The sequence below is a fragment of the Phycodurus eques genome, chromosome 2, assembly GCF_024500275.1.
Source record: "Phycodurus eques isolate BA_2022a chromosome 2, UOR_Pequ_1.1, whole genome shotgun sequence".
NCBI lineage: Eukaryota > Metazoa > Chordata > Actinopteri > Syngnathiformes > Syngnathidae > Phycodurus > Phycodurus eques.
In genome coordinates, this window is record NC_084526.1 from 20,542,992 (window position 1) to 20,555,275 (window position 12,284).

General features: G+C 38.8%; 1 protein-coding gene across 1 annotated transcript in view; it reads left to right on the forward strand.

The window, feature by feature from the left end:
- The first annotated feature begins 3,814 nt into the window (after positions 1-3,814).
- The window catches only part of pepd (peptidase D), a 38,078-nt gene continuing 29,608 nt past the window's right edge, over positions 3,815-12,284 (forward strand). The window contains exon 1 of the mRNA XM_061669482.1: positions 3,815-3,899. Within this exon, the coding sequence (XP_061525466.1) occupies positions 3,883-3,899 (17 nt within the window). The 5' untranslated portion in view covers positions 3,815-3,882. The remainder of the gene's footprint in view (positions 3,900-12,284) is intronic.

Below are 12,284 nucleotides of genomic sequence, written 5' to 3' on the forward strand. Positions count from 1 at the left end.
ATGACCTTTAATTATCCAGGCGACCGAGCTTTTCCACCAATCTTTGGTATAGCGGCTGCTATGCTAATACATTCATTTATCTTTTAGCTTGTGGAACAACGTTGCAATCGGTGTCATTTGCCACATTTGCATGCAAACGTGACAAACGGGTTTTGTGTGCTTGTAAATCAGGGAGGCCGGAATTATTCCCGAAGATGTAGATTTTTTGTTAACTACAATTCTTTTTACGAGTGGTGAACACATCGATCCAAATATCGATAATATCCACACCAATGTTGGTACTGCTATTGATCAAGGGAAAATCACCAAAAAATGAGACTTGGTAAAGGTCAGGTAACTTCATTAAGATTCAGCAATTTGATGATGAATCCACCTTAAACAGGAATACACTGAACCCTGTTCATTCCGGGTATACAGTCCAGACCCACTGGCTATAGGTGCAAAACTCCAATGTAGCGAGACTATATTATAGTTATTCATTCATTCATCTTCCGTACCGCTTATCCTCACTAGGGTCGCGGGCGTGCTGGTGGCTATCCCAGCTATCTTCGGGCGAGAAACGGGGTACACCCCGAACTGGTCGCCATCCAATCGCAGGGGACATATAAACAAACAACCATTCACACTCACATTCACAGCTACGGCCAATTTAGAGTCTTCTGTTAACCTAACATGCATGTTTTGGGATGTGGGAGGAAACCGGAGTATCCGGAGAGATTATTATAGTTATATGGTATATTATATAAAATAAATTATATAGATTTATCCCTCCCGCACACATAGTGCTGTGGTTTTTAACGTTGGCAAGTTTGTGTGTGAGTGTCTGAGAGTGAGTTGTGGTTGACAGCTGCTTCTGCGTGAGTGTGCTTATTGTGTATGTGTTTGTTTTACTGTTCAATAAACAGCTGAAAAGTGCATTAGTGACTGTGAGTGTCCTTTCACACAGGCAAGGGCATTACAGAGGATATACTTTAAAATTGTGATTGTTTTGTATTTGGATAACAACAAAAATTTCAAGGCAAAGAGTTTGCAACCGCAATCCAGTGAAGCTTTAGCCTAGATTTTTTTCCCATTCATCCTCTTTGTATTTTCCGGCCCTCTGGATGCTCTGTGGCACCATGCTGCCTCTCATAGGTCAGCTTTGGTACTACAAAAACACATCTGGTTTGGATGGGGGCAGTCACGATTGTCGTGTGTGGGGTCTCTATAACAAAATGAAAATAAAATGGCTTATGTTTTGATTTGGAAAAAATGACCTGGAAGTGTTCATGTACAGTATGTTGCCTTCACAACCATAAAAATACCAATTCCGGAGCAACTACGAGACATCTATCATTTACTAGCTTCAGCTTTTTAGTAGCCACTCAGCAGACAAAAAAAACATACAACTGCAGCGAAGACTATCTGAAACAACCCAGGCTGAACGCAACTCTTCTTGACTAACACAGATCTTCAAGCAGTTGAGATGTACTGTTTCAATTTAGCATACTACCTTGAAACTAATTATTACTTTCCCATTAGCCAGGGCTCTGGCCGCATCTCGCGGTATCTTGCCGCATTACAGAAAGAGCACACAAATCAGTGAATAGTTGAGTTTTTCAGAAAACAGCTGAGACTAGATTCCACAGAAAAAACTTTGAAAAAGTGAATTTGTGAATATTGAACTACGAATAGGCTGGGGTTCAATGTATTTCCTATGGGGAAATCTTTTGCAAATCCTAACAAATCAGAATTTGACAAGCTACTAAACATTGTGTAAAATATTTCTTACTCTGATAGTGTCAGTCAAAACCAGTATTGAATCTCAATTCTCGCACTGGATCTCATTAGATGGTGCATCTAAAGTCTTGCCCAATGGGCGTTTTGCATTGAAATAAATGTGCACTACAATTTATACAGCCCTGTTGGGCAAACCATCCATCTATTTCGGCCTATTCTATGTACAACCCCAATTCCAATGAAGTTGGGACGTTGTGTTGAACATAAATAAAAACAGAATACAATGATTTGCAAATCCTCCATCCATCCATTATCTGAGCCGCTTCTCCTCACTAGGGTCGTGGGCGTGCTGGAGCCTATCCCAGCTGTCATCGGGCAACCAACATGGAATGCCTGTGACCTTCGATCCCCCAGGCGGCACCGCGACATCAATGTGTAAAGGCTATCACCACATGGGCTCAGGAACACTTCAGAAAACCAATGTCAGTAAATACAGTTTGGCGCTACATCCGTAAGTGCAACTTGAAACTCTACTATGGCAAAAGCAAAAGCATTTTATCAACAACACCGAGAAACGCCGCCAGCTTCTCTGGGCCAGAGCTCATCTAAGATGGACTGACGCAAAGTGGAAAAGTGTTCTGTGGTCCGATGAGTCCACATTTCAAATTGTTTTGGGAAATAGTGGACTTCGTGTCCTCTGGGCCAAAGAGGAAAAGAACCATCCGGACTGTTACGGACGCAAAGTTCAAAAGCCAGTGATGGTATGGGGCTGTATTAGTGCCAATGGCATGGGTAACTTACACATCTGTGAAGGCACCATTAATGCTGAAGGTACATACAGGTTTTGGAGAAAAATATGCTGCCATCCAAGCAACCTTTTTCATAGACGCCCCTGCTTATTTCAGCAAGACAATGCCAAACCACATTCTGCACGTGTTACAACAGCGTGGCTTTGTAGTAAAAGAGTGCGGGTACTAGACTGGCCTGCCTGCAGTCCAGACCTGTCTCCCATTGAAAATGTGTGGCGCATTATGAAGCGTAAAATACGACAACTGAAGCTGAAGCTCTACATCAAGCAAGAATGGGAAAGAATTCCACCTACAAAGCTTCAACAATTATTGTCCTCAGTTCCCAAACGTTTATTGAATGTTGTTAAAAGAAAAGGTGATGTAACACAGTGGTAAACATGATCCTGTCCCAGCTTTTTTGGAACGTGTTGCAGCCATAAAATTCTTAGTTAATAATTATTTGCTAAAAACAATAAAGTTTATCAGTTTGAACATTACATATCTTGTCTTTGTAGTATATTCTATTAAATATAGGTTGAACATGATTTGCAAATCATTGTATTCTGTTTTCATTCATGTTTAACACAACGTCCCAACTTCACTGGAATTGGGGTTGTATAAATGGCCATAACTATGGAGGAAATGGAGCTGGGGAACAACATGATGTCCATAAATCATGTGACGTGGATTCAGACAATGACAGAGCAGTGCAGTCCCTTCAAAGAGTGTCCAGACTTTTCTTTGTATGACTTTGGTTCATGCTGAACCCCGCTTCGGGTCCAAAATCATCTGGGATAAACTCCAGCTCACCAGCGACCCGAGTGAGAATAAGTGGTATAGAAAATGTATTTATGGATGGAAGAATAAAAACAATAAAGACATTTTAATCATATAGTTTTAGTTTTTTTTTTATTATGTAATGCAACACAATGTTACAGGACTCTTGATAATATAAATATCCGGTGGGCTGGATTAAAGAACAGAGCAGTTCATATGTGGCCCACTTTGCCCACCCAGTTGTAGGGTATAAAAACAGTTTAGTAAGCATTTTTTTTCCTTCTATAAAGCAGCCTGTCCTCTACAACCACCACTTTCATTGTGATATCTCATCACGCTAAACCCATATGCTATGCAATGTTGCAAAATAATAACATGTGTGAATGCTATTTAGCAGTCACAAAATGAAATAATATATTATCATGAGACGCCAGACTGAAAATACAACAATACAAACAATACTTATTGTAAAAATGTAAAAAAAAAAAAAAAAAAAGTCCGATTATTCTGAAAGCGGCACACTCTGACGTCACATGGATAGAAAAGTCACGTGATTTCCGACGGCACGTGACAGTAGCGTTGAAGCAGAGACGTCAACATGGCTGCGGCACCACAGTGAGTTTATATTTGTTCCTTTCAACATCACCAACTATTATATTTTAGTCATCCTTGCTTCATGTATGTGATTTATTTTTTAAATAAATATGTTATCGCTACGCCACGTCGACAATACCGTCGTACATTCTAGGCGTGTCGATTCACTGTAAAAAAAAAAACAACATATCAAACATTACTTTCGACAACACAGTTCAGACGTTTCAATATAATGTTCATGGAATGATTGGTGGAGTGTGTGGAGTGTTTATCTGGTAATTTGCAAAATTATTATTTTGGAACACCATGTTTCCCCCCATTCAATAACTTGTAATTATTGTACAAAGTCAATAGAAAGTGAACGCACCACTGTTAAATGAAACTAACACATTTAACAGTGGTGCGTTCAAGTTCTATATCTACTGATTTCCCTGGTAGTACGACCCCGATAAATCATTTAATAAGGAAATACAATTTGACCTACAGCGTCAAAATATATATATTGCCCACCTAATATATGTTTCGTACAAGTTAAAATTCATATTTATTAAAGTTCACATTTAATAAAATGCTGCATTAGATTGTTATTATTATCTTAGTCTATTTTATTACAAATAAAAATAATAGTGACATGTTCACCATTTATAACTCCCATGTATATGTAAATCCCATATTAAAATGTGTATAATAAAAACAATACAATAATAATATATTTTTTAAAAAAGATGTCTGTCATTAGTTATTGGTTAAAAAAAAAAAAAAAAAAGATAAAATCCAATTATAACTTCTTGTCCGTAGGGGAAAAATAGAAAACATTCCTTTGGGCACACTCATTCTGTATGTGGCTGTGTTTAGTTATTATGTGATGTAAACAATGAGCGTATTGGCTTACTATTGCTAAATTGGCAAATGTTTCAGTGTTGTTGGATGATACTGAAGAAGACTACTTTAAAAGTGTTTTGTGTTATAACATACCAAAAATGGGAGTGCTCTGAATGTTGCTGCATGCCAGTTAGTTAATAGACAGACAGACTGCGACGGAAGTCATAAGAATCAATGTTTCGTACAAGTTAAAATTCATATTTATTAAAGTTCACATTTAATAAAATGCTGCATTAGATTGTTATTATTATCTTAGTCTATTTTATTACAAATAAAAATAATAGTGACATGTTCACCATTTATAACTCCCATGTATATGTAAATCCCATATTAAAATGTGTATAATAAAAACAATACAATAATAATGTATTTTTTAAAAAAGATGTCTGTCATTAGTTATTGGTTAAAAAAAAAAAAAAAAAGATAAAATCCAATTATAACTTCTTGTCCGTAGGGGAAAAATAGAAAACATTCCTTTGGGCACACTCATTCTGTATGTGGCTGTGTTTAGTTATTATGTGATGTAAACAATGAGCGTATTGGCTTACTATTGCTAAATTGGCAAATGTTTCAGTGTTGTTGGATGATACTGAAGAAGACTACTTTAAAAGTGTTTTGTGTTATAACATACCAAAAATGGGAGTGCTCTGAATGTTGCTGCATGCCAGTTAGTTAATAGACAGACAGACTGCGACGGAAGTCATAAGAATCAAACAACGTGCCAGTTTTCAATTGTTGCACATGGAACTTATAAATGGTGTTGTCAACCCCTCCTTTTGTATTTTTTTTATTGTTTTACTTTATTGTCCTGTGATTGCAGCAGTTCTCGCACCATCCCAAGTTCCATCCATCCATCCATTTTCTTTCCCGCTTATCCTCACTAGGGTTATGCAGTCAAAATGCACATGGAACTTTGCCCTTTGGAAAGTGACAATTGAATTGATATGTACTACGGATGTCCCGATCCAACTTTTTCACTTCTGATCAGAAACAGAATCATCTTTATTTGCCAAGTATGTCCAAAAACACACAAGGAATTTGTCTCCGGAAGTTGGAGCCGCTCTAGTACGAGATCAGACAGTCAATTTACAGAACACTTTGGAGACAGTAAGACATTGCCAAAAACGAAAACAGTCTCTGAGCAGTAAAGGGTTGCTAGTTATCTGGTAATGCCGGTACATTTTTTAAATGAATTAATCAATTTATTTTTTTTACAATTGTGCAAAAAGATGCAGAGTCCTCTAGCACTTAGAGCAGTTCGAATGACTAATATTGCAATAGTCCGGTGCAATGACCATTGTGCAAAGGGCGCCGAGACTTCAAGGAGTGTATGCGGTTTAAAGTGACGAGTAGTGCGATAATCTGGGACAATGTTGGTTGTGCAAATGTTACTGATCCGATACAGATATTGCAGCCTTGGGTTTTGGTCGATATCAACAATAATCATACATACTTATTTTGTAGTATGGAATGTTAGAAAAGGCTTGGTCAAGTGATATAAGAGAACAATGAGCAACAGTAGGTATGAGAAAACCAATGGGTTACATAAAGTATCTTTAAAAATAAGAATGTACTACAATTGAATACAATTTTTAAAAAATTATATAAGAAAATCCTGAACAAATAACTCCAATGAAACCAATAACAACATTGCATTGAGAATCAGTCGATCAGTCAAACAGAACAAAGTTTCTCGAGGGGAGAGAGAAACAAAGACAAAAGACAAAGCACTAATTGTAAACAGGATGAGAAAAGAAAGTCATTACATTATCTACAACAATGAAACATTAAATTAAGAAAAAAGAATAAATATCAAAATTGTTAAATTGGAACATAACCACTGCTTAACTTAAACATAAGCACATTCTACATTTGAATAGATTAAACAAAAAAACAAATTGTAAAACCATGAAAAATAACATTAGTAAATTATAAATACAAATGATACTTTATTATAGAGCAAAATAACAATTCAAGTTCAATTGAGTTACTTTTTTTTACTGTCAGTATATGGTGGGAACATCCTTTGCTTTCTCCACATGTGCGGCAATACACTTTTGAACTTGTGCACATCTTGGCCTCTGAGGGGCAGTGTGGTGCATGCAATGAAATACACACTCTTAACAAAGAAGTTTAGAAGAAGTCACGATTGGATATTGTTAATTTAACTCGTTTTTCACAGAGTTCGAATAATATATGCCTGAGAATATTGTTATATTGCCTGTTTGTATGTTTATACAGCATTTCTGTACCAATATTCAGAGGTGGGAGTAAGTCACATATGTGCAAGTCATAAACAAGTCTCAAGCAAGTCCCAAGTCAAAATCAAGCAAGTCAAGTCGAATCACCACTAAATTTCAAGCAAGTCAAATCAATACTTGGTTTAAGCAAGTCTTAAGTCAAGTCATGCAATCTTGCTCAAGTTGCAACATATATTGGAGTGGTAATAAAATGTTTTTTCACTCCCCCCCATAAATCATAACACTAAAAAAAGTATTCACACCTTTAGAAAAGTTAAATGAACAACAGCTGAGATTATGATTGATTGAATTTATTGCATGGAATTGTTTTAAAGTTGAATTTCCAACTCAATTTAATTGAACTTTCTTTCTGAACAAACTACTGTATTTTCTGTCACATCCAACACTAAGTTGATTAATTAATAAACAATTACAAATGCCTATTTGCTGTACCATATTTATCCCTTACTAACTATTTTAACAACTCGTGCAGTGTTTGATCATTCTCGGCTCTTAATTAATTTTTTCTATGTATATTTTGTGTGCAGCATTCTCTAATTTAACTTTTGAATGAATGAAAAATGATTAAGTTCATCTTGTGTCAGCTTCTGTGTTTAGCAAGCTTTTTGATAAGAACCTTTTGAAAATGCAAATTCAAAAAAAAATAAATAAATAACAATGTAAAACACAATTTGGGGCCACGTCTTGCAACTTTCAACATCTGCGCATTGACTGAGAATCATCAAACGGATGCCCTTTTAGAGGGAAATGGGGCACGGTTTTTGCAGATTGGAGTGCCGCTGGCATGAGCTGTCATTTAGAATCCATCCACCCATCCATCCATTTTCTGAGCCGCTTCTCCTCACTAGGGCCGCGGGCACGCTGGAGCCTATCCCAGCTATCATCGGGCAGGAGGCGGGGTACACCCTGAACTCGTTGCTGTCATTTAGAATGAATTTTTATTCATTAACATGCGAACAAAATTGGCCAGTACGCAGGTGTCATGAATCTGACGGTGATTTTTTAGATAGGCTCCACTTGTGCGCAGACTAAGAACATTTCTACGCATTTATTAATCAATGCGGCCCAATGTTTTGTGAATGTTTTCATCACATATTCTTTCATATCCCTATTCTTTAAACTCAGTACTATTTTATTTCATCTATAAACCTGAATGTTACACTGTTGCACAGAATTTTTATTTTCTATTTTATTTTTTAACCGAAGGCCACTGTGTTGCCAGGACGTGTAGAAAATCCTTTGGATACGACATAATCAGATTTGAAGTGGTGTGAGGAGTCGCCCCGGCTACACAAAGATTAAGACAGAACTTTGACAAGCTTGTAACACACCGGGTCAGATAGCAAGTCTCCCGTCGCTGATAAGACAGTTTATCTGATGCTGCACGCTGGACTGTACTCAAGGTCGATCCATAAACCCTATAAACACTGTTATGAGGTCCTGAGCATGCAGTGCCAAGGCCCTCTTAAAATTGCTCCGTTTCTTCATAGTTGTTATTCTTCGGCCAAATAAATCACAATTTTGAGGGCCTTTCTATACTTTCCAGGGGGCCTTCAAAGACCAACTTTTCTTCGAGATTTTTTCCAATTGCTACCAAATTTGAAGTACAAACCCAAATTCCAATAAAGTTTTGACATTGTGTAAAACATTGTGCAAATATGTAACGGAATACATTCATCCATCCATTTTCTGTGCCGCTTATCCTCACTAGGGTTGCGGGCGTGCTGGACCCAATCCCAGCTAACTTCGGGCGAGAGGCGGGGTACACCCTGAACTGGTCGCCAGCCAATCGCAGGGCACATTTAAACAAACAACCATTCACATTCACACCTACGGGCAATTTAGAGTCTTTAATCAACCTAGCATGGACGTTTTTGGGATGTGGGAGGAAACCGGAGTGCCCGGAGAAAACCCACGCAGACACGGGGAGAACATGCAAGCACCACACTGGTGGAGTCGGGATTTGAACCCCGGTCCTCAGAACTGTGAGGCAGATGTGCTAACCAGTCACCCACCATGAAATGGAATACAATGAATTGCAAATTCTTTTCAAACTATATTCGATTGAATACACTACCAAGGCAAGATATTTAATGTTCAAACTGATAAAACGTGACTGTTTTTTTTTGCAAATATTGACTCATTTTGAGTTTGATGCCTGCAACATGTTCCAAAAAAGCTGGGGCAGGCATGCTTACCACTGTGTTACATCACCTTTCCGTTTAACAACACTAATTCTTGAAGCTTCATAGGGTCCACAGGGTCCACATACGTCCTCTTTGTGAAGCTAACTGGCTGTCTGTTAGCATGCGCCTGGTCACCATTTTGAGATATCGGTAGTGGTTTCAATCTCCGACTGTTCATTTATCTCCGCATACACTTGAAGGCATTGAATTTTTGTTTCCAGGACCATCTTCTGAGCAGTTTGTTGATAGTCTTCAGTGGAAAAGGGAGACATCTTGTTGCTGGTCTTGTTGCTAATAGCAGGCTTGTGCTTTTTAGCAGGCCATGCTCACGTACTGGTGAGGGGGTATCAAAAAATATTGGAATAAGGCAACGACTGAACGTATCTACAAAAGGTGCAGTCCCACAGGTTTAAAAATATCCAGGAGTTGCTGCTTGTAATTTCTTTGGAAGAAGAAAAACATGCTTACCAGCAAGAATAATATAAACAGAGGCGAAGCAAGCAGAGCGAGCAAAGAAAAACATCTGCACTGTACGAGAGCAGGAGTGATCAACTTATCTTGAAAATATGGAACGTTTTGTCTCAAATATACAATTTCATTCTCGTAAAAATGTTGTTTTGATTCTAGTAGCAGATCAGATATTGATCAAATGTTGTACGTAATGGAGGTTCCACCCTGAACAGAACCAGAGTTGCCTCATACCGGCATGAATATATTGATGCAATAACACTGAACCTGACTGACTGGCTTTCCTCAAATAGTGTCCGGTCCACTCATAGACACTGACATAAGTTTAGGTCAGATCAACATTACAACATGACATAAATAATGGTTGCTAACTTGCTGTAATTAAATCAATTTATTGCAATTAAATTAATTCAATAAATACGGTTAATGACATGCTTACTCAAACTTTCTCACCGTCCCGGCTATATGGACGGGTGTTGTCCAGAGTTTGCGTCCGTTTGGCTTTTCCTTTATTTATTTATTTATTTTCACGCTGCGTTGCTTGAACGCGGCACGCGTGTACATTCTTTAGGTGCCCGATCAAATTTGTGTTGATGCATTTAGATGACATTCCCCACTTCAGTTGTGCACAGACTGCAAATAATTGTCTGAGATGCCGCAAAATAGGCCCACACCGATGACGTCTTTTTTAACCGACATGTTGGAAAAAACTTTATTGGCCATCAGATAGTTACAGTATTACGCCACAAGACACGTGACAAGGCTAAAATTAAACTAGCTTTTGGATTCATACGCAACGGCGACGCGGAGTTAAATGTCTTGTGCGGAGCCGTTCGATGACGTCATTGATCGGATCGGCAAATTATGACATGAAAGCCGATCAGCATAAAATGCTAATTATCGGCCTATACCGATCACACCGATCTGATCGGCGTAAAGTCTAGTCGTAACTGCCAATATCTCATGTCATAGATGCTGTTCTTTACACACAGAGATGAGAGTTAATAGTTAAGCCCATTTGAACTCTTTCTCACAAAAAAAGCAGCACTTACTGTATAGCTACAAGTAAAGAGTCTCTCAGATTAATTTAAGTGTGAAGTCTTGGTACAAAAAAAAAAAACAGGGTCGAGACAAAGCAACCCATACGAACTGACTTGAAAGAGAAATAAATGGCTTAATTAATAAACAATGTGGTGACCAAAATAAACATTGGCATGTTCTTATCGCCATGCAGTCTGTGCAAACCTGAATACATAGTGCATTGCTATAAGAGCTCATAATCACTGCAACACTTGGTATGCTTGATCTGTGTGTAGCCTACTCTCAAACTGATGCGTCGTACTATGTGCAATTGAGTGAAAAAATTTGTGGCTTCTATTTGAGGAAAATACCGTATGCGAAAACTATTTGCGTACTCTGGTCGGCCATTAATGTTTCAGTTGAGACGCATTGAACAACATTGTTCAAGATGACCATTTTCAACATTTATATAAAAACCCGTGATTCACCCGTACCGAAGTGCCGATACTATAAGTCTGTTGTCGTAAAAATGCTCCAATACTATGCACTGATACTACATCACCAACCTGACATAAACAGTATACTGTACCTTGCGGGTCGGAGTCATGTCAGCCGTTTGTTGATACTTTAAGGAAATGGATGACAACTCTTTGAGGTGACTACAAATTATACTCAGCAAAATGGAGGATAAACTCTGCTCGGGCAATTACAGTGGCGGCCGCTTCTTGGCAAGCACCGAGTTTCGTGAGCTCTGTCGCCCACTCTATTTCACCCAGCTCTGCTATAGCCGGGCAGGCAGTATGCTGCTGTGCGGCACAGCGCATAAAGAGAAGTAAGCGATAGCGTGATAAAGTATCACGACCGTTGCCCTGCCACAGTGTGTTCTTGTGTGTTCTCAAGAAGCAGCCTGGTATTTATTTTGGCATATGGCATTATTTTGTAGTTAACACACAAGAGGTAACATGGCATCCATATTCCCACGTGTTTATGTCCACTAGACCCGACTCTACTTTCTTCTTCATCTCATAGTTCTTCTCTGTCTCTTATCTGCTGTACAGTATGTACTCCTTTTACATAGTGCCCTCTAGACTTCTGATCCAGACACCACATAACTGAATGTGTATGGCAAGACTGTTAAAAGAGCATGCAGTTGGATATTAGAATTTCCATTATTTTTCAGTAATTTCCATCCATCCATCCATTTTCTGAGCCGCTTCTCCTCACTAGGGTCACGGGCGTGCTGGAGCCTATCCCAGCTGTCATCGGGCAGGAGGCCGGGTATGCCCTGAACTGGTTGCCAGCCAATCGCAGGGCACATACAAACAAACAACCATTCGCACTCGCAGTCATGCCTACAGGCAATTTAGAGTCTCCAATTAATGCATGTTTTTGGGATGTGGGAGGAAACCGGAGTGCCCGGAGAAAACCCACGCAGGCACGGGGAGAACATGCAAACTCCACATAGGCGGGGCCGGGGATTGAACCCGGGTCCTCAGAACTGTGAGGCTGACGCTCTAAGCAGTCGTCCACCGTGCCGCCTGTCAGTAATTTATTACTCTCAAACGTCTTATATTTGAGTGAGACATATG